This window comes from Artibeus jamaicensis, unplaced genomic scaffold (assembly GCF_021234435.1).
Source record: "Artibeus jamaicensis isolate MK-2021 breed Jamaican fruit bat unplaced genomic scaffold, CSHL_Jam_final contig_497, whole genome shotgun sequence".
NCBI classification, from domain to species: Eukaryota; Metazoa; Chordata; class Mammalia; order Chiroptera; family Phyllostomidae; genus Artibeus; species Artibeus jamaicensis.
Window position 1 is genome coordinate 98149 of NW_026521863.1, and position 20406 is coordinate 118554.

The 20406-nt window shown below is 48.8% G+C and overlaps 1 protein-coding gene across 5 annotated transcripts; it reads left to right on the forward strand.

Annotated features, from left to right (window-relative positions):
- Positions 1-3054: 3054 nt before the first annotated feature.
- Positions 3055-16417, forward strand: LOC119034925 (histone-lysine N-methyltransferase PRDM9-like). 5 transcript variants are annotated; one of them, XM_053668756.1, is made up of 12 exons: positions 3055-3159; positions 3811-3884; positions 4049-4148; positions 4355-4477; positions 5471-5520; positions 7496-7652; positions 8269-8370; positions 8569-8840; positions 9254-9321; positions 9893-10086; positions 12006-12778; positions 13032-16417. In XM_053668756.1, the coding sequence occupies exons 2-12, from the start codon at positions 3825-3827 to the stop codon at positions 13962-13964; spliced, it is 2832 nt and encodes a 943-aa protein (XP_053524731.1). In that variant the 5' UTR covers positions 3055-3159; positions 3811-3824; the 3' UTR covers positions 13965-16417. The 5 variants fall into 5 exon arrangements, with proteins under 5 accessions (XP_053524731.1, XP_053524728.1, XP_053524729.1 ...); XM_053668753.1 differs by lacking the exon at positions 4049-4148 and having other exon boundaries at positions 3143-3159; positions 4379-4477; positions 5471-5577; positions 12003-13633; XM_053668754.1 differs by lacking the exon at positions 4049-4148 and having other exon boundaries at positions 3143-3159; positions 4379-4477; positions 12003-13633.
- Positions 16418-20406: the final 3989 nt, after the last annotated feature.

Genomic DNA, 20406 nt, shown 5'->3' on the forward strand with positions numbered 1-20406 from the left:
AGATGTCCTGGAGGTTCCTAAGCCTCTCCTCATTTTTTTTTTGAATTCTTATTTCTTCATTCTTTTTGGTTGGATGTTTCTTTCTTCCTTCTGGTCCACTCCATTGATTAGAGTCCCAGTTTCCTTTCCATCACTATTGGTTCCCTGTGCATTTCACTTCATTTCACTTAGTGTAGCCTTCATTTTTTCATCTAATTTGCGACTAAAATCAACCATTTCTGTGAGCACGGTTTTGAACCGTGCATCGATACGTTGGCTATCTCTTGGTCACTTAGAAGTATTAACTCTGGGGCTTTGAGTTGTTCTTTTGCTTGAGCCATAATGTTTTGGTCTGTTCAAGACTGTTATGTAGGAGGGGTGAAAGCTTAGTTGTTCACTGGGGCAGGTCACCCCAGTCACTGGGTTGTGACCGGGGGCAAGGTCAGAGAGTCAGCAATGGCATTTGTTCCACTCTCTCTCAGAGTTCAGTCCCCTCTGCCACCTCCCACAAGCAAATTGGGCCCTTCTGGTGCTAGTCCCTGGGTATGTGGGCTTGTGTGCATTCTAGGACCCTGTGGGTCTCTCCAATGAACTCTCCTGTGAATCTGGGAGCCTCTCCTGGCACCTCAATACCCAAAAGTTTTTTCAATTGGTGCTTTTAGTCTTTATTTCCTGGCGCTGGGGCCCTGCATTGCGTGGTCTGTCTCACTGTTCATTTTTTCACCTGGTTTATCTGCGTGTAAATGTGTGACCGCAGTCAGCCTGCCGCCTTGCAGCCTCACTGGGTCTGCCCGTTGCCACCCCAGGCCTGGGATCTGCCAACTGCAGCCTGAGTGCCTGGGTTGGTCCCGTAGCCACCACTTTTTCCTGCCGAGACCGCTCTCCGCCAGTGGCCGACTCCACTCCTCTTACCTGTCTGGATGAATGGTTCTTTGTTTTTGGACTTGGTACAGTTCAATTTTCTGTCTATTTTGGTTGTGTTTTTGTTTCTAAATCTTTGTCTTCCTTAAATGTGCTTGTGCAAGGAAGTACAGTGTTTCCACCTACACTTCCATCTTGGCTGGAAGTCCTGTCTGGGTTTTTTTTTAACACAATTTGTTTTGTAGAATATTTTTTTCACATAACAACATTACTTAGAAATTATTCTCTTAAAATCCATTAGAACCACCTTACTAGGTTTTATTTCTTTAATGAAATACCATGTATCCTCACCTGTTTTTAACATTCTATAATATTTGACAGTGTGACCAAACCATAATTTAACAAATTCTCTTCTACTGAAAACTTTTAAAAATTATATCTGTTATTATATAACTGTTGGATACAATATTTTAAACATACTTCATTTCATACACAGAGAAGCATAACTGGGGGGAATTTTTTATGCTTTTCTTTTAATTTCATTTATTAATTTGAAGGAGAGAGTTGCTCCATTTATGCATTCATTCATTCATTGATTGCTTCTTGTATGTGCCCCGACTGGAGAATGAACTGACCACCTTGGCATATAGGCAGGACACTCTAACCAACTGAGCTACCAGGCCAGGGCTAGTAGGGGAAATTTTTGAAGAGTGGAATTTTGGGGTCAGAGGGTATGAGGATGTTATTTCTGGATGACTATTGTCAAAATGATCATCAGGGAGTCTGCACCAAAGGACCCTTCCCAGAGTCCTTCAGAGCAAGGACACTGTATCTGCTTGCTCATCAGCCTCAGAGATCTCAGGAGTCCTCTGGATCCCTATACGGGCCACCAAACTATGTTGACCTTAAAAATATAGCAGTCAGTTATTTTAACAACAGATAAGGGGTTTATTCAAAAACAGTTAAAAATGCAATTTAGGACAAGAAAGATGTAGCAAAGTAATTGGCAAGCTCCACAAGTAAAAGAAAGGAACGTTATTTTACAGGGAAAAAAGAGGAGGTTGGGAGGGGTCATTTCAAAGCAAAGTGCAGTGCAGAAGATCCTTAGTCCAGGGTGACAATGGTTTCTCTCTGGCTGACTTGCTGGGGAGTCCGTTTCTCCTGGGAGCACATGGTGCATCTATATGTTGGGGCTTGTAACAGACAATCTTTCCTGTAATTGACCCTGGGTGGTGCTATGTGGAGCGCCCCCACTGACCCCCAACTCCTCTTTAGTGAGGTTTCCCTTTATGCAGTTTCGCAGGAATAATTACAGTTAGTAGGCGCAGTTCCAGTCCATGGAAATCAAGTTATATTTATGTGCTCAAAACGAGGCAAGGGCCAGAGACACTCTTTCCATTTTATCCCATGAAAGCCAGTAGCAGCAAAACGGACCCTGCTCTGTGGACCCCTGCCCTCAAATTTGATGTGTTATTTTCACAAAAAATACTCGTAGGTTTTTTAGTATTTTTACATTTATTTGGTTTGTTTTTATCTTGTCTTCCTAACTTTTATCCCTTCTGAAATGATTTCACACCTGAGTTACTTAAACATACCTATTACTCATAATGCCACTACTTTCATGAGACATGAAATTCTCTCAGTGTGTTATGCAGTATACTTATTTTATTTGTTGTGTTTAAATGTTTGAGCCCTCTGGGACTCATTTTGTGTACATGAATTGTATGGTCAGAATTTACTGACTTAAGTTTCCACGGAATGCAATGCAGTCATAGCTGCATCCTCACTGCTTACGCAGCTCTTGCTAAAAGTAGGTTTGAAAAGGCGGGGCACGGATGGGCCTAGATGTAAGTTGGGGATCCCGACCGGAGTCTGGTGGAACAAAGACGCTTTGTCAGGAGGGCCCTGTCCACCCTAAGATCCGCTCTGGCTCGCGGCTCCCAGCTCCTACGGGGTGGGTTCCTCAACAGCTGCAGGAAAACAAGTCAAGGTAAACCTCAGTCCTGACTGCTGGCTTCTGACAGCTTGCTCGGGGAAAGCCAGGGTAGCCAATCCCGGTGGGGCGGGGCGGGTCTTCCGCCTGCTATCCGACCCAGGGGGCTCCGCCCCCCTCTCCCGCCCTCACAGCTTCTTCTGACCGCCCATTGGTGGGCAGGGCTGCGATTGCAGCACTGATTGGTGAGTTGCGCCCACGTGGCTATCCAGGCCGGAACGGTGCCACGGGCGCCCTCACTCCTTCCGAGGGCGGGAAGCCCAGGATCCCTGAGAAGACGCTCCATTGAGGGGGGCAGCGCGACAGGGGCCGCCGGAGACTGACCGGTAAGCGGGGAGCCCTGCCACGCAGCGCCCTTAGCCCGAGACCTTCAAAGTCCAGTCTGAGAGACGCCAGACGCCCTCATCCTGAGGGGCCCCAAACCCCGTCAGCATCGAGGGGCCCGCGTCCGCCAACCCGGAGGACCCACATCTCCTGACCCCCAACGCCTGGACCCCCAAACAGCCCGAAAACCCCAGTTCCCCTCGGCTCGGGGCCCCCAACCTGCAGCTCGCCCGGAAAGACCGAATCTCCCCAAACTCAGAGACGCTAAACGCCGTCGTCCTGGAAACCGACTCAGTGGTGGGGACCGGAAGCCCCTCGATGAGACGCCCCAAATCTCCTCAGCCGCAGGGTCTGACCCTCCCCCCGGCCTCAGTGTCCTCAGCCCGGAAGACGCAGGATCGGGTCTCAGGACCCCGAGCTGTGAGGGGCCCTCCCCGGGGAGAAGCGCGTTTCCTGCGCCGCCTCAGCCCGCCCGGACGATGGCACCTCAGACGCCCGGCGGAGGCCTGCGGAGCGCGCGCTGAGGGGCGCGGAGGGACGGGAGGGACCAGGGCGCCCCCCGGCGCGTTCCCAGGCCCGCGTCCCCGCCCGGCGCCCCGCCCTGCCGGCCGGAGAAAGGCGTTCGGCCCTCTCAGCGCCTTCTCCTTCCACAGGCGCCTGGGACGCCATGAACCCCGACGGGGGCCCGCAGCACAGCCCCGGGGGAGAAGCGGGGCGGACGCCGCAGGTGAGCGGAGGGGACGGGGCTCCGCAGACGCGCGGCCCTCGGGTGACCCTGGCTGTGCGGGCGCAGAGCGCGACGGGACCCGCAGTCGCAGGGCCGGGCGGGGGAGACCCTCCAGCGCGTCCTCACTGCATCACCGGGTTACTGGCGTTTCCACTCCTCTCCAGGCCGAAGAAGCTTTGGAAGCCGCTTCCCTCCGCTTCTCCCGGGAGGAGTGGGCAGCGACGGGGGACCGGGAGGAAGGCCGGTGCCGGAGCGTGCAGCGGAGCCTGGACGCACCCCCTTGTAGGTAGCGCAGGCGCTGGGCCCGGGGCCTGGTGACCCGCCGGGCTGCCGGGCCGCTCCACCCGTGCGCACCGATCGATCGGGGGAATGTGCTCCTTCGGTGCGGCGCTCACAGCAACTCGTTTCACTCTCCATCCCAGCCGGGCCGGTCCCACGGGCCTCTTCCTCCTCCAAGTTCTTGCTTTCAGGACAAAGGTTTTGTCTCTTTCCAGGTCTCAGGGCCCCGCGACCAGCTTTCCCGTGTCACCACCGCGGGCTCCAGGAGGAGGACCCCGAGGACTCTGATGAAGAATGGACTCCAAGGCAGCGAGGTGAGGGGCAGGATCTGTCCTCCTGACTCGGACCTGGTTTAGGTCAGGCTGCATCTCAGGACATAACCAAGGAACATGCTTTGCTTGTCCAGTGAACACGCAGGATGCAGAACAGTGTATGTTACAGTGAGGGGATATTCCCATAAACTATCAAGTGTGCAACATCATTGTATATATTTATGGATACATTAATAAGCGGTAAATGTGTAAGAACATACAATTGAACAAGAAATAACTAAATCAGAATAGGCATGGCACCCGATGGCCTGCATGGAGACAGATGGGAACAGTATTAACCATGGTGATGATGGGAGCTGGGGGAGGGCCAGGGTGGGGAGTGGCTGATCACTGTATCATTTCCTGGTGTCGGCCATGGTGTCATTCTGTCTGGTATCATGAGTGTTTGATTGGTGGGGTCGGTCCACTTTCATGGGTCTGGGGTTGAAACACAGCTGAAGCCAAGATGTGATCTTTAACTTGACTGGAATTCTGTTGCTGTGGTCATCAGACTGTGGATGCCGACCAGAGTCTAATGATTAAGGAAGGGCGTGGATGGCCAGTATGTGCACAGGGGGGAGGATACCAGAGAAAGGAGGAGAGGGGTTGGTAGGGCCGTTAGCCTGGACGAGGCCAGTTTGAATGAAGACAACAGAGCAGAGAAAGGGTTATGTTGAAGATATGGAGTTTCTGTGCAGTTACTTTTATTATGTTTTTGTCAGAGGCCAATTTATTTTTTAATAAATGTAATAGATGCTTTATGAACATAGGAGGAAGTGTAGATGACACTTTGTCTTTTTTTTTTTTTAACATTCTAGTGAAATTAGTGGATGGCCCCAATAGAAGCATAGGCCTTAATGATACCTCAGAACATTTTCCAACCATCCTCGGATTGTTCTTGGACTACTCTCATTCACAATTCTGTGTCCTTAATAAGACTCTCCAGATTTTGGAAATATTTACCAACCAAAACGCTGATTTCTCATCATCTTTCAGTGAAACCTTCTTGGGTGGCCTTCAGAAGGGAACAGAGTAAACACCAGAAAGTGAGTATTTCCCAAATCCTGTTGACAAGAACATTTTCCTCAAGGATAGAAATGCAGGTAAGAACAGGAAAATGCAGAGAGTATCCTAGGAACTGCTGCCTTCCTTTCTTGGTTTCTTCAACACATTGTCTGACATCATCTTTTTTTAAAGATTTTATTTATCAATTTTTTAGACAGAGGGGAATGGAGGGAGAAAGAAAGGGAGAGAAACATGAATAGGTTGCCTCTCATACAACCCAGGCATATGCCCTGACCAAGAACTGGTGACCTTTTAGTCTGCAGGCCAGCGCTCAATCCACTGAGCCACATCAGCCAGGGCTCATCATCATCTTAACAGGTAGTAACTACAACAACAATAGTAACTACAAGTTGTTTCATTCTCACAATGTTTCAGACTTTAAGAATTCTATGTGAATAAACTCAGTTACACATTACAACCACCTAGTGAGGAAGGTACTGTAACTGTCACCATTTACAATGAGGAAAGTGAGCTTTCAGAGATAGAGAAATATTTGACTATATGTCTAAGATCACAGTATCAGTGTTTGTGCAGTTTAATCCATAGTCTCTTATCTAAACCACTTCCAAACTTATTAAAACTTCCATAGTTTTTCCCTGGCAAGTGTGACTTGGTTGAGTGTCATTCTGCAAAGTGAAAGATGGCCCATTTGATTCCTGGTCAGGGCACATGCCTGGGTTGTAAGCCAGGTTCCCAGTGGGGATATTTGTGAGCAGTGACTGATCAATGTTTCTCTCTCACATCGATGTTTCTCTCCCTCTTTCTCCCTCCCTTCCCGTCTCTCAAAAAAAATAAAATCTTTAAATTAAAAAAAGCCTTCAGTTTTCTAAAGTTTACATTGTCTTATACATGTCATTACATCATGCATCTCACTAACAATTTCAACTAAAGTTCTTCACTGCTATGCTGAAGTAAGAGACTCACTAAGACCCTCTGAATAAGGAAAGTGTACGATGTGTAGGCAGTTGGTACAGCGGATGGCCCCAGGTGAAGAAGAATGTAAAATCCCCATGATCAGAGCCTTCCACTCTAATCAAAGAAAGCATCTCTCACCCCAGAGGAGCCTCAGGTTTCATGATTGAGAAACAACAAATAATAAAATGACTTAAGGACTTCATATAGGTTACACACCGTTGTTCAACAAGAACTCATCCATCAGGAACTAATTTCAAATGCCCTTTCTTATAGGGTGAAGTAACAGCTTCTTTGAGTTCTAATGAGGTCACTCTCATTTGTTCAGTCTGCCTAACTCTGCATTGTGAGCTCTTTGAGACCCTGGTTCATACCTGAGACTTCTCAGAGGTCACAGGACCAGATATCAGGGCTCCTGAGGGCCCCTGAGTGTTTGCTGAATGAATGATTTCACAATTACAAATTAAACTAGATGATGATCAATGAACACTGAAGGTAATTTCTGTGGAATTGAAATATGAAGAGAGCTGAGGGGTAAATTGACAGCACAGTCATGCTATATTATGTAATTCACAGAACACTTTCTTGAACATTATTTAATTACATATTCACTATAATATTAAAAATTGGCATGTTACAGATCAGGACACTGAGGACAACTAGCTACTGATACAGTCTTATTCAAACAATTGGTGGGAACCAGCTAATCAAATAGCTGCAATGCCTTGTAGCTTGGAAATATTCTTTCCAAGGTATTGCAGATTTTATCACCATTTAATTTATTGTCTAGATATGTTTTTGCCAACTATTTATTGTCTTCCCAATATCCTTCACTCAATATTATAGAGACAGTTGAAAGAAGAGAGCCATGAGGCATGGGTTCTAATACTGATTCATTACCCACATTGGCCCTATCCTCTCTATATTCATGCTCCCTAAATATTTCCAAGGGTTCAAGTATTAAAGGCATGCATGTAAAATGTATCATAAGCCTTAAAAAATTAAGGACATGTTATCTTCTATTATGTGACTCTTATATTGAAGGCAACATCCAGGGTGCCATTAAGCAATGAATACAGTTTAAAGGAATTGTCAGGAACAGCAAATGTGATGACTGCAAGTGACTCAGAGCAGGCCCAGAAACCAGTGTCCTCTCCTGGAGAAGCATGTGTCTTTGGAAAGCACACTAGACGAAAATCGGGTGAGACAAAATAATTTGGAAACTTAAGTTCCTCTAAGTCCTACAGAAGGGCTGATAAGTATGACCTAGGTATGTGGGGTGGACTATGGATGGGCCTGGATTTAAGGTGGGCGAAGCTGAGACTGAAGTTACCACTGGACCTTTGGGCAAATCCTATAAATTCTCTGATCTCCTGCAGGCTAATGTGTAAAGTGAAGATAAGGAAACATCACTCATATATTGTTTGAAAACATTAAATTGAGTTTAAAACAGGTGACACATGCAAGCTGTCCAAAAAATCCATGTGTGATAATAGCAACCACACTGTACTGGTGTTGTGTGCCCAGGCCTTTACTCAATGCCTAACGCATAATGTGCACTCAAATAATTTATGAATGATTAAAGGTTGGCAGGTTAAACCTGGTAATGGGAAGATCTAGAAACTAAAATTGAATCACTCATCTCTACTTAGTGTGGAGTCTTAGTTTTCTGAACCAATAGTTAATGGACTACAATACCAGATTATACAAAAGGACAGGTAATAATTTGATGGGAGGAGATTTTGTGTTATCTGACAAAATGGGAACTAACACTCTAGACGCCACCAACCTCGCTCACCTGCCCTCCTCCAACTCAGAACTCAGGAGAAAGGAGATGGACGTGAAGATGTACAGCCTACAGGAAAGGAAGGGCCATGTGTACCAAGAGGTCACCGAGCCCCAGGATGATGACTACCTTTGTAAGTGACCCTCACTAAGAAGCCACTTATGATACAATAATTTCATGTAGTCCTTTGGTCCCCAAATCATTCCCTTCCTCTAGTGACCTGGAGTACAGGATAGAGTCTCAATGATGTCAGTCTGGACTTCCTCTGAAGCTCTTTGTGTCCAGGAATATGCGCTAAACCTTCCCCAACCCCTGTTGCTCTTGCCTCCAGATTGTGAGAAGTGTCAGAACTTCTTCATCGACAGCTGTGCTATGCATGGGCCCCCTACATTTGTAAAGGACCGTGCAGTGGACAAGGGGCATCCCCACCGCTCAGCCCTCACCCTGCCCCCTGGGTTGCAAATTGGGCCATCCAGCATCCCTGAGGCTGGGCTTGGAGTGTGGAATGAAGCAGCTGATTTGCCAGTGGGTCTGCACTTTGGCCCTTATGAAGGACACATCACAGAAGATGAGGAGGCAGCCAAGAGCAGATACTCCTGGCTGGTGAGAACTATTTACCTCTTTCACTGTCCTCTGGCTTCCCTCATTCCTTCTAAGGCTTGGGGGGACCACCTCTTATATGCTAGACATGGAGGGGACAATATGGTTAGATCTGTGTATTAACTGGACTTCATATGAACACAGAGCTCCTTTTGAGGATCAGAAGGTAAGTAGGAACAAAGCAATGCAGTCACAAAAGAGTAGCTCTTCCCTTGTGGGCCTCTTGCTCTGATTGGACAGGTAGCCTCAGATGTGTAGGTGATGAGTAAGAAAAATATCATGTGTTCACAGCTGGCAGTTGAATCCCCATGCAGGCTGAAAGAGCTTTGATGACAATAGTGTGAAATAATTCTTCTGACTATAATCTCCCCATCAACAAAAAATAAAAGGTCTTTAACTTCTTTTCTGAAACACAGATCGCCAAAGGGAGAAACTGCTATGAGTATGTGGATGGAAAGGACAGATCCTGGGCCAACTGGATGAGGTGAGGTCAACAGGTCTCTTGGTGCCAAAGGGGACTCTCATCCCCCACAAGCCCATGTATCTTTCCCTCCCATCATGCCTTGCTCAGTGGTCTCCCTTAATCTTTTTTCCCCTCTTTTTCTCCATACAGTGTTCTTTCATTTCAGGGGACTTTTAGGAAAAAAGTATAGGATATGTCCTCAAAATAGAATTACAGTTTGTCCTCAAAATAGAATACAACTTGATTTAGAGTTTGGAGCAGCCAGAGATCACTGGATATTATGGCCAGTCAGGGTGGAGGTTAAGTCTAGAACTGGAATCAGACATCTGTAGTTAGTGTGGAGTCCAGTCTGGGTTTTAGAAAGTAGTATTAGGCAGGATGAACACTGCAAGCAGGACTTGGAGGTAGGAATTCACATGACATGCTCACAGACACTCAGACACTGAACAAGGATTCCCTGGGAGCATTAGGGGCAGTGGGCAACACCAGAGCCTGAGGGCCTTACGAATCAGTGAGGAGCTGGACATGGATGTAACAGGTAGTGGGAATTCATCACTGTGCTTTTCTTTCCCTTCATCTGCCTCAATCCCAGGTTTGTGAACTGTGCCCGGGATGATGAAGAGCAGAACCTGGTGGCCTTTCAGTACCACAGGCAGATTTTCTACCGAACCTGCCGGGTCATCAGGCCAGGCTGTGAGCTGCTGGTCTGGTGCGGGGACGAGTATGGCCAGGAGCTGGGCAGCAAGTGGGGCAGCAAGTGGAAGAGAGAGCTCACGGCTGGGAGAGGTGGGCACCGCTGTTATTCAAAACAGAAAAGAGAATTCTCCATAGAGATATTTATGATCTAACTCTTAGGTATAGTAAAATGCACTCTAAAGTCAGTAAAGTTTCAAATCACATGCTTCAAAAATTCACAATTCATTCATATGCCTTTGACTCTTAGGCAAAATTTGCATATTTTTTATTTTTAAAATATTTCATGAGCAAAATACACAACCGCATGTAGTGCTGAAAGACCGAGAGGTAAAAAAGAAGTTTTCAAGCACTAACCAGCTCTCTCGCCAAGGCAGTTTTTCTGACATTTTTATAGCTGTGTCTCCTTAATTTTCCTCTATACTCCTACATAAAACATTTTTGTTTATAGGCATTCATTATTTTTTAAGGATTTTGTCCTGGCTGGTGTGGCTCAGAGGATTGAGCGCCAGCCTGTGAACCAAAGGGTTGCCAGTTTGATTCCCAGTTGGGGCACATGCCTGGGTTTTGGGCCAGGTCCCTACTACAGGGCATGTGAGAGGCAACCACACATTGATGTTTCTCCCTCTTCCTCCCTCCCTTCCCCCTTTTCTGAAAATAAATAAATACATAAATGAAACCTTTTAAACAAGATTATTTTTACAGAGATTGGAAAGGAGGGAGAAAGAAAAATCAATGTGCAAGGGAAACATTAACCGGTTGTCTATGGCACACCCCCAACTGGCCCACAACCCTGGCATGTGCCTGACTGGAATCGAACTTGTAACCTTTCAGTGTTCAAACAACACCCAACCCACCAAGCCACACCATTCAGGCAGGGCACATTCATTCATTCATTTCAGTGAATTATGTGAGGTCCTACTCTGGTGCACATCGTCCTGGGATCTGGAAATACAGATAAACATGAGGATGAGAATCACTGCTCTTCAGGAGCTGACAGGTGAAGTAGGGAAGCCCAGGTACGTGAGCTTCCATGTGCATGGCACCACACAGCAGTTAGTTCTTCGGAGAAAACTAATGCAGGACAAGTGCCTGGGGATCAGTGTGAGGGGAGGTGTGGTGTGGCAGGTGGTCCGGGAAGGGCTCCTCAGGAGACAACATTTACAAAACTACCTGCCAGCAAAAGGATCCGAGGCAGGGGGAGCAGCTAGTGCAGGGAAGAAAAGAGGTGCTGCGTTGAATTCCCTGAGGGTCACTCAGGTCTCGTCTCAGCACAGAGGGTAAAAACAGATCAGACGGATGCTTAGCAGCCCCGAAATGCAGTGCCCATGACCTGAGTTGAGACACTGGGGACTTTCCTGAGTGAAAGTGTGCAGTTGACAGCTATAGAGTGGTGTGTTCTCTGTTCTGATTATGCTTTGTTAGTTTTTAGAAAATGAGCTCCAGTGGGGAATCCTCTCAGATTACTTCATCTCCAAGTGAGAGAGCATGAGAGTAACAGGAGTCAGGCGTGTAAGAAATGTGGTTGAAATATTTTGAAACAGGTCTTGGAGTATTAGAAATGGGTAACACTAAATGAGATGAAGCATAAATATTTGGTGTGAGCCTTGAGCAAGGACAATTTTACTATTTTGGAAAACGTGAGAGAAGCAATTCCTAGTTGGGGCTGGTGGTTTTCCTCTTTAACATGACTTAGAAGGTACCTGCAGATGAGAAAGATCACTGTGCTCCATCCACACAAGGAGTGAAATGGCCTCTCATGTTTCTCAAAAGTCCCTAGTCTGAGCATAATTAGTAAAGACCCTTGATGTGGGCCTTCTGGATTTCTGAGGAAGATGCACTGCATAAAAATAACAAGGAAAATAGATGGCGAGTAGACACTGTGGGAGACAGAGGTTGTGTTATCACCACCGTAAGAACGACTCACGGGGCAGGTCTTACCAGGAGAGAAGTCATATGGCCCAGGCATTCTCATTAGCATCTGCCCTGACCAAACCTTTCTCTTCCAGCAGAACCAAAACCAGAGGTGCACCCATGTCCCTCTTACTCTCTGGCCTTCTCCAGTCAGAAATTTCTCAGCCAACACGTGAAACTCAATCATCCCTCTCAGATTCTCCAGGGAACATCTGCAAGAAAACACCTCCAAGCAGAGGAACCCTGCCCAGAGGATCAGAATCAGCAGCAGCAACATACTAGTACGCACAGCTGGAATGATAAAGCTGAAGGTCAAGAGGTGAAAGAAGGGTCCAAACATTTGCTTAAAAGGATCAGTCAGAGGAGAATCTCAAGACCCTTTTTCCAACCTTCCAAAGAACAAATGAGCTCTAGTGAGCACGAGAGAATGATGGAAGAAGAGCCCCAGAGAGGCCAGAAAGAGAACCCAGAGGACACAGGCAAGTTCTTTGTGAAAGCAGGAATGTCAAAAATTGTAACCATCGATCATGGAGGGTGTTGGCAAGGCTTTAATGATGGGTCACATCTCATCACACATCAGGAGACACACTCTGGGGAGAAGCCCTATGTTTGCAGGGAGTGCGGGAGAGGCTTTACACAGCAGTCACATCTTATCAGACACCAGAGGACACACTCTGGGGAGAAGCCCTATGTTTGCACTGACTGTGGACGAGGCTTTACACAGCAGTCACATCTCATCAGACACCAGAGGACACACTCTGGGGAGAAGCCCTATGTTTGCAGGGAGTGTGGGCGAGGCTTTACACAGCAGTCACATCTCATCAGACACCAGAAGACACACTCTGGCGAGAAGCCCTATGTTTGCAGGGGAGTGCGGGCGAAGCTTTACACAAAAGTCAGTTCTCATTACACACCAGAGGACACACTCAGGGGAAAAGCCCTACGTTTGCAGGGAGTGCGGGCGAGGCTTTACACGGAAGTTATATCTCATCGCACACCAGAGGACACACTCTGGGGAGAAGCCCTATGTTTGCAGGGAGTGTGGGCGAAGCTTTACCTGGAAGTCAATTCTCATCGCACACCAGATGACACACTCTGGGGAGAAGCCCTGTGTTTGCAGGGAGTGCGGGAGAGGCTTTACACAGAAATCATATCTCATCGCACACCAGAGGACACATTCTGGGGAGAAGCCCTATGTTTGCAGGGAATGCGGGCGAAGCTTTACCTGGAAGTCAGTTCTCATCACACACCAGAGGACACACTCTGGGGAGAAGCCCTATGTTTGCAGGGAGTGTGGGCGAGGCTTTACACGGAAGTCGTATCTCATCAGACACCAGAGGACACACTCTGGGGAAAAGCCCTATGTATGCAGGGAGTGCGGACGAGGCTTTACACGGAAGTTATATCTCATCACACACCAGAGGACACACTCTGGGGAGAAGCCCTATGTATGCAGGGAGTGCGGACGAGGCTTTACCTGGAAGTCAGTTCTCATTGCACACCAGAGGACACACTCTGGGGAGAAGCCCTATGTTTGCAGGGAGTGTGGGCGAAGCTTTACACAGCAGTCACATCTCGTTGCACACCAGAGGACACACTCTGGGGAGAAGCCTTATGTTTGTAGGGAGTGTGGGCGAGGCTTTACACAGAAGTCAGTTCTCATCGCACACCAGAGAACACACTCAGGGGAGAAGCCCTATGATTGCAGGGAGTGCGGGAGAGGCTTTACACGAAAATTATATCTCAGTGCACACCAGAGGACACACTCTGGGGAGAAGCCCTATGTTTGCAGGGAGTGCAGGCGAGGCTTTACACAGCGGTCACATCTCATCAGACACCAGAGGACACACGCTGGGGAGAAGCCCTATGTTTGCAGGGAGTGCGGGCGAGGCTTTACACAGAAGTCATATCTCATTACACACCAGAGGACACACTCTGGGGAGAGGCCCTATGTTTGCAGGGAGTGTGGGCGAGGCTTTACACGGAAGTTATATCTCATCACACACCAGAGGACACACTCAGGGGAGAAGCCCTATGTTTGCAGGTGGAGTGAGTGAGTTATTAGCATTAAGTCACATATCAATAGCCATAGGAAGTCTACATTCCCTTACTCTCCCCAAGATTGTAATTAGTGGAGAAGTAACTGGTTAAACAAACCCTCCAGTTTCATGACAAGAGATGGACAAACAGTTCCACAGTAATATGGGAATGCCAGCAACAAATTCATTCATGGTTTTTTGACCTGTTATAAAACATTTTGTCTCCATACACATTTTCCTCATCACTGAAAGCAGAGGGTTTCTGAAGAACTCCCTGCCACAAAAGACTCATACTCTCAGCCACAGAAATTTGAGGCCTGCAAATGTATAATCTGGAGTCAGTCTACTTTGGTTACTGCGCAGAGAGAGGGATTAGAGACAGACTCATCAGGGAAGGGAATTTCCTGGACTCCTCAGAAAGGGGCCTTTTCTCCTAATCAGCTCCGCACCCCTCCTTCAGTGGCTTCTCTTGGCTCTTCTCCTAGTTTCCTACAACCTCTGGAGCCACAGAGGTGAATGAATGGCAGGGAGGGATGGATGCTTGTGCACGGGTGTGAGCCTGGCTCAGTCTGGGCACTTGGTCTTCCTTACTCCTTGCTGCCCCTTCAGGGTCAGCATTTCCTGGTGCACAGCACACAGATTCCACATCAGTCCATAGTAGGTGAGAGTCTCGGCTCTGTCTCCTCCAGCTGTGTGACCTAAGGCAAGATTCTCAACTTCTCTCTGCTTCCTAGTCTGTTCAGTGGAAATGGGAACTCCAGCCTTTCAGTTTGACATTCAAAGTTGAGTCAGCACAGACAGAATCTGGCAAGAGGTCACTGAGATCGCAAGTCCTGCTGAACAGTTTTCAGTGCCCATGTCTTGCAGGTCTTTAGTGCTGGACTAAGGAAGATAAGGACAGGGTAGGGGTCTGCAGCCAAATTCAGAATTTGAGCAGACCTCACTGCTTTCTCCACATAGACTCAGCTGCCCTGAGGAGGCCTGAGGTAGGAGATGTGCTTCCCTCTAGGTCACCACCCTCTCACTGACCCTGAGCATCCTCAGAGCCTCCTCAACACAGGCAGGTGGTGCTGAGAGTGGCCTGTGAAAAAAGACCCTCACCCACCCCTTGCTGAGAACTGACACTGGGAACAGCACCTGCCTGCACTGGGGTGTTAGGGTAGATGGCGAGCCAAGGCAGGGAGGACGAGGAAGATGGTTTTCACCCACTGACTCAGCAGTCCTTCGCCTGGTCCAGTTCTATTGCCAGATGTTCCAACATCACAAAAAATACCATGCTAACACGTTGAAATCCTAGGTATTGTTTCCACTATCTGGCAAAGGCTTTCAAAGTGTATTCATCCCAAGGCCTAGAAGATGGGAGGGGATTCGCAGCATTCATGGAAAGGGCCCATAAAACAAATTTGGCTAATAGCTTTCCTCTGGCCACTACCTGTTTTATGAGAGGGTCCCTAGTGCTTACAGAAAGAGCCCATAGGTAACTTTGGGTAACGGCCTCAACTTAACTGTAACTGTCTCCTGTCACAGATCTATTGTACAAGATGACCAAATGGGGTCAGAAGTGAGATAAGGATTCAGGCTAATGACCGCCACACATACCTACGTTTGGGTAGTCACTTTCCCCATGGAAGCTGGCACCACTTTTACCCACCAATCAGTATCTAACTGCTTCACCTCCCATCCCAACTATGTAAGTCCTCAGGACAAAGGGCCTGGTGCTCTTGCCATCCAAGCTCTTGCCTTTCACCCCCACCTCAGCAAGACCTGTTCTCTTCCATGAGAATGTGTCACTAATAAACCCTGCTTGCACGCTAATACACTTGATCTGTAATCCTTTACTGTGCTGGCAAGAAGGACCGGGTTTCTCCTGTGACAGGTGTACCCAGTCTGCATGTGGCAATTCATGAAGCTCAACACAGCAGGTTCTGTAATCCACTCTCCTTGTGCCTGGGTCCCACAGGCCTTCATACATCACTGACACCATATTGAAATGAGTACTTATTTTATCTTTAAACTTTTGTTTGTAAGTCTGATGGGATAATCACATGCACAATGTTGGTCGTTCCTAGCCATCCATCCACAAATAATGTCCACAATGGCCCAGGAGCACAAAATTCCCATGGACCCAGTGGGTGGGAGTCCATCAGGACTCAGGGTGAGAACAGGGTAAACATCTACATCTGCATAAGCATAAGGAAGGGTGCTAACAGCTCCCAGAGGCACTTTTCTAAGAACCAGAGCTGAGTTCAATACACAGAGATGGAAAACATTTAGTGAGGACCCCATCGTACCCTCTCCTGTGTGAGGGAGACCTAAGCATGACCCACCCTGTTCCTGCTGGGGTGGGTTCACCAGTGGGGGACACCCACCCCCATGAACTGGAACAATGACCTTTCTGTCTTCCCGGTGCCAAGCTTGTAAAGAGTGTCTACATGAACTACATGGATTTCAATAATAAATATCCACTATTATTTTCTTTCTCATGCTTTTTTGTAGAAAGGTGTGTGTCTTGGGTTTTGTTTCTCACCCCCCACCACAGCCCAGAGAGAACACCATAAACTCAATATTCTGTGGCTTTCAGCATGGGGCACGGGAGAGGGGCAGAGTCTTGGTGTAATGCTGGCAGAGGGGCTGGGACTGAAATACAGTGGGAAGGGGAACCCACAGACGCCATGTGATGGTCACTACCACCCCACGAGGACAGACCCTGTAGCTCTCCCTCCCCTTCAGCACCAAACCACATTCCTAGTGCAGCTGCCAGCCTCCAAGGTGTCCCCCAAATCCACATGCTGTCACCCCTGCCCTTGTACCGTCAGTCCTTCCTTCACACAACCGAGCTGATCTGTGTTGTGAAAATGGTGTGTGGCTCTCAAAGCTAAGTCATAAACCCGCCCTTTTGTTTCAGCCTTGCTTGCTTAGTTCACACTGTCAAAGACCACCTTGTGCAGGGAGCTGGGTGTTTACACACACCCCCTCCCACTTGCCAGTGGCTGGCAGCCTCCATCCTTGTTCTGAAGTGGAGGCTCCAGGTGTGAGTGTACCCTGACATCTGCTGGATGCTGCATCTCTTGTCCTTGACAGGCAGCTGAAGTCACTGTCCTGTCCCTGTAACAACTGGTGGGCCTCCAAGGCCACTCCAACTGCACCTGCCTGCTTCCCAACTCCTCCACATGACACCGTGATGGACATGGATGGGGCAGGTCAATAGTCCTTGGTCAAATAGTCCAAAAACAACATTAGTTGCTGAGGTGACAAGACAGCATGGCCACCTGCCTTCATCACACACTTGACTCTGTGACTACAGTGGCCACCATGGCTATGGCCAGGCCCACCTGGTTTATATTCTGATTGTCTGCCACCCAGGTAAGGGAGCTATGAGCTGGCTTGGGGAGCATAGCTGGGCAGGTGAGGGGTCACTGGCCAGAATGGTCAGCCACAAACACAGAACAGCTCACTGCCTTCCAAGCTGGAGTCAGGTAGGCCTTTCTGAAATTTGGCAGATTTGGCAAAAGGGTCCTGACACCCAGGCCCTGCCCTATCTGTCACTGGTCTGGCCCCTGGTCTGGCCTCGGTCCTAACTGCTCCGGAAAGTTCCTGACCCAGCCTCTGAGAGCTGCCCTTGGGGAGATATGTTACCCATAGATGCTGTCTACAAATATCAGACTTCTTAAAAATTACTAAAGAAAGCTTTTTAAAAAAATAATTTTTACAGTAAGAGATCATTAATCTCATCACCTGGAGAAAACGAACATTTTGAAATCTGCACTTTAAGATCTTCTTTTGCAGATTCTCACACTTGATGGGAACTTTTTTTCTGATGATATGCAGTTACTGTTTTTAAAAAGTGAGTTTGGGAAGTACAGAAAGTAAAAGCACCCATTACTCCATAATCCAGAAGCCACACCAATTAGCACAGCCAGTTAGAGCTTTCTGTTCACAACACATGGGCACACCTGCAGTTTCCTCTACAAACGCTACGGAGCCCGTCTGACTTCCTCAGCAGCCTCTTTCCCTCTCAAACGCCTTGAACACCTTCCTCCAGTTTCCATACTTACACTGGGTCCCACATCCCTGGGCTGAGGTTGCACCAAGCCCCCTTGTTGGACCAGAATGGTGTTTCCGGAGAGAGTCTGTACAGCACATATCGACCTAGTTCAGTGCAGACGCGAACGTGCAGTGTGTGCCGTGCATTCAGGGCCCAGGAAAGCTCTCCAGTGTCCTGCATTTAAGGGGACAGCACACTCCACCTTCAGGCCTCACAGGATGTCAGCGTCCTCCTCTCAGCCTTCTTCTCCTGAGGAAGGTGTTTCAAAATCCTTGGGGCTGTGGTGGGGGTGGGGGCACTGCTTTCTGGGGAGCAGAGGAGAAACACGAGGCTGAGTGGTGGCTCTCAGGCGGGACCACGGGCATTGTCCTCTGTGTCCTAGCCTACTTCTCTTTGGTTTTGCAGCTTTTTGCCCAGGTGATGCCTTCTAATGGGGGTCCCCAAGATGTCTCAGATGCTGTGGTTGGTTATGGAAGGTCAGGATGCAGCCCAAGCCCCTCCCACAGGTCAGCGTGGCGCTGACAGCCGCTGGGCTTACTGGACAGTTGGCTTGTGCTGCGGTCTCTCTCCTGTTGTCCTTTTAAGAAGCTCTCTCTGGGCACCAGGTGGACGTACTGATGTTCCCTGATGCCCCCCTTGGTCTCAGAAGGCAAGGAGAGACTAGGCTGTCCCTCCCGTCTACTTCCCAGAGAATGACTGGGAAGTCAATCCCCAAAAACGTAGGTCAGAAACGACAAAGGGCAAACTCTGGTTTCACGCAGGGAGCCCACTGAGGGGAGTGAGACCCGATGGGATTATTCTTTGCAGGTTCTGATCCTGTGTCATCTTCAGATCAAATCAAAGAAGGTTGAGAAAGACCAGGTTTCCTCCAGCATCGTTGGCCCATGCGCTGACCCACCTCTTTTCTTTTTCTTTATCCTCACCCAAGGTCATTTCTGTCATTGCTTTTAGAGAGAGGGGAGGGGGAGAAAGAGAGAAACATCAATATTTCTCTCATACATGTCCTGACCAGGGGGATCGAACCCTCAACGTTTCAGTTACGGGACGATGCTCCAACCAACTGAGCTTCTGGCCAAGGCTGACAAGCCTCCTTAGGAGTTTGTTGTAAGAAGGGAAAGTCGGTGGCTGCAGGTGACGACACCCCTGGATGGGGAGAAGCAATTGCACTGTTGTGTCTCCTGTGTGGCGTCAGGGGGGTCTAGAACCAGGGGTGATGGCCTCACTTCCTAAAGACCTCAGACAGCCCCTCGTCTTGTGAAGTCATTCATGACACACTTGTAAGCCCCTTTCATATTCCAGGGGCTGCACACGAAGGTTCAGAGGGTGGAGGTGGGCAGGGCTGGGTGCAGACCTGAGCTCTGTGCTCGTGGACAAGCTCTGATGGACTGTTGGGATATCAACTCCTCTCCACGTTTCCCTGCGGGCACCACCACGATGCAAGTCACAGCAATGGACACAGCCGCCAACGAGAACACCTGTGACGCAGCCACGGCTCACGTCACGGTGCCTCAGCACAGCACGCTCACCATCAACCAGCACACGGGCAACGTCGCTGTGCTCACTTCAGGGCCGGACCGATGGGGTGGGGGCAGGAGGGGCCACTGGGTGGGGTGGGGTCCATGTATATTTGTCCCAGCTGGTGGGCACAGACTGGCCAATCAGAGCAGACGTAGGACAATCAGAACAAACTCTTAACTAGAACACGGGCCAACCAGTCAGAAGGGGCACCTGCTGCAGACTGGGTCCTGCCGGTGCCCACAGGCTGACTTTGAGCCCTGAGCAGAGTAAGCCCTAAGGAATCACCAGAGCACATCAGAAATGTGCTCACAAGACCGCCCTGTACGTAGCAGGATGAAACGGCCTCTCGCAAATTAGACCACATTCTCTGCTGAAGATAGAAAACACTTCCAGCATCGCCCGCCACCATAACTGAGGGGGACCCAGAACCCACTGTCTGGTGCTGGGACTGGGAACACATGGATCAGATCCCAATCCAGGTAAAGTCTCCTCAGGTCAGTTCTGGGAGGTCTCAAATCACCAAATTTTGCCTCTATGGAGCCAGGGGGCCAAGGCAGAAGGTGAGCTGCCTGTCAGCCTTGCCTTGAACATCTCACAGGACCCCACCCAGAAGCTGGTCGTTTAATGGAGAGGATGGTCCTTCTAGGCGGGTGCCTCAGGGGCACCTCATCTGCTCTCTAGGTGGCGCTGGGTGGACGAGCCCAACCTGCCCCTGATCCCCAGGGTGGAGCACCGCGTGTCTGTCTGCAGAGCGTGCCCGTGTACAGCCCAAGGGTTCAAGGTGACGGCCTCCTAGGTGATGAGTCAAGTTCCACAGTGACAACTGGACTCACACTCACTGACAGCAACAGCCACCCTCCCGTCTCCAGCCTGACCGTGTCCAGCAGAAGCCAGCGC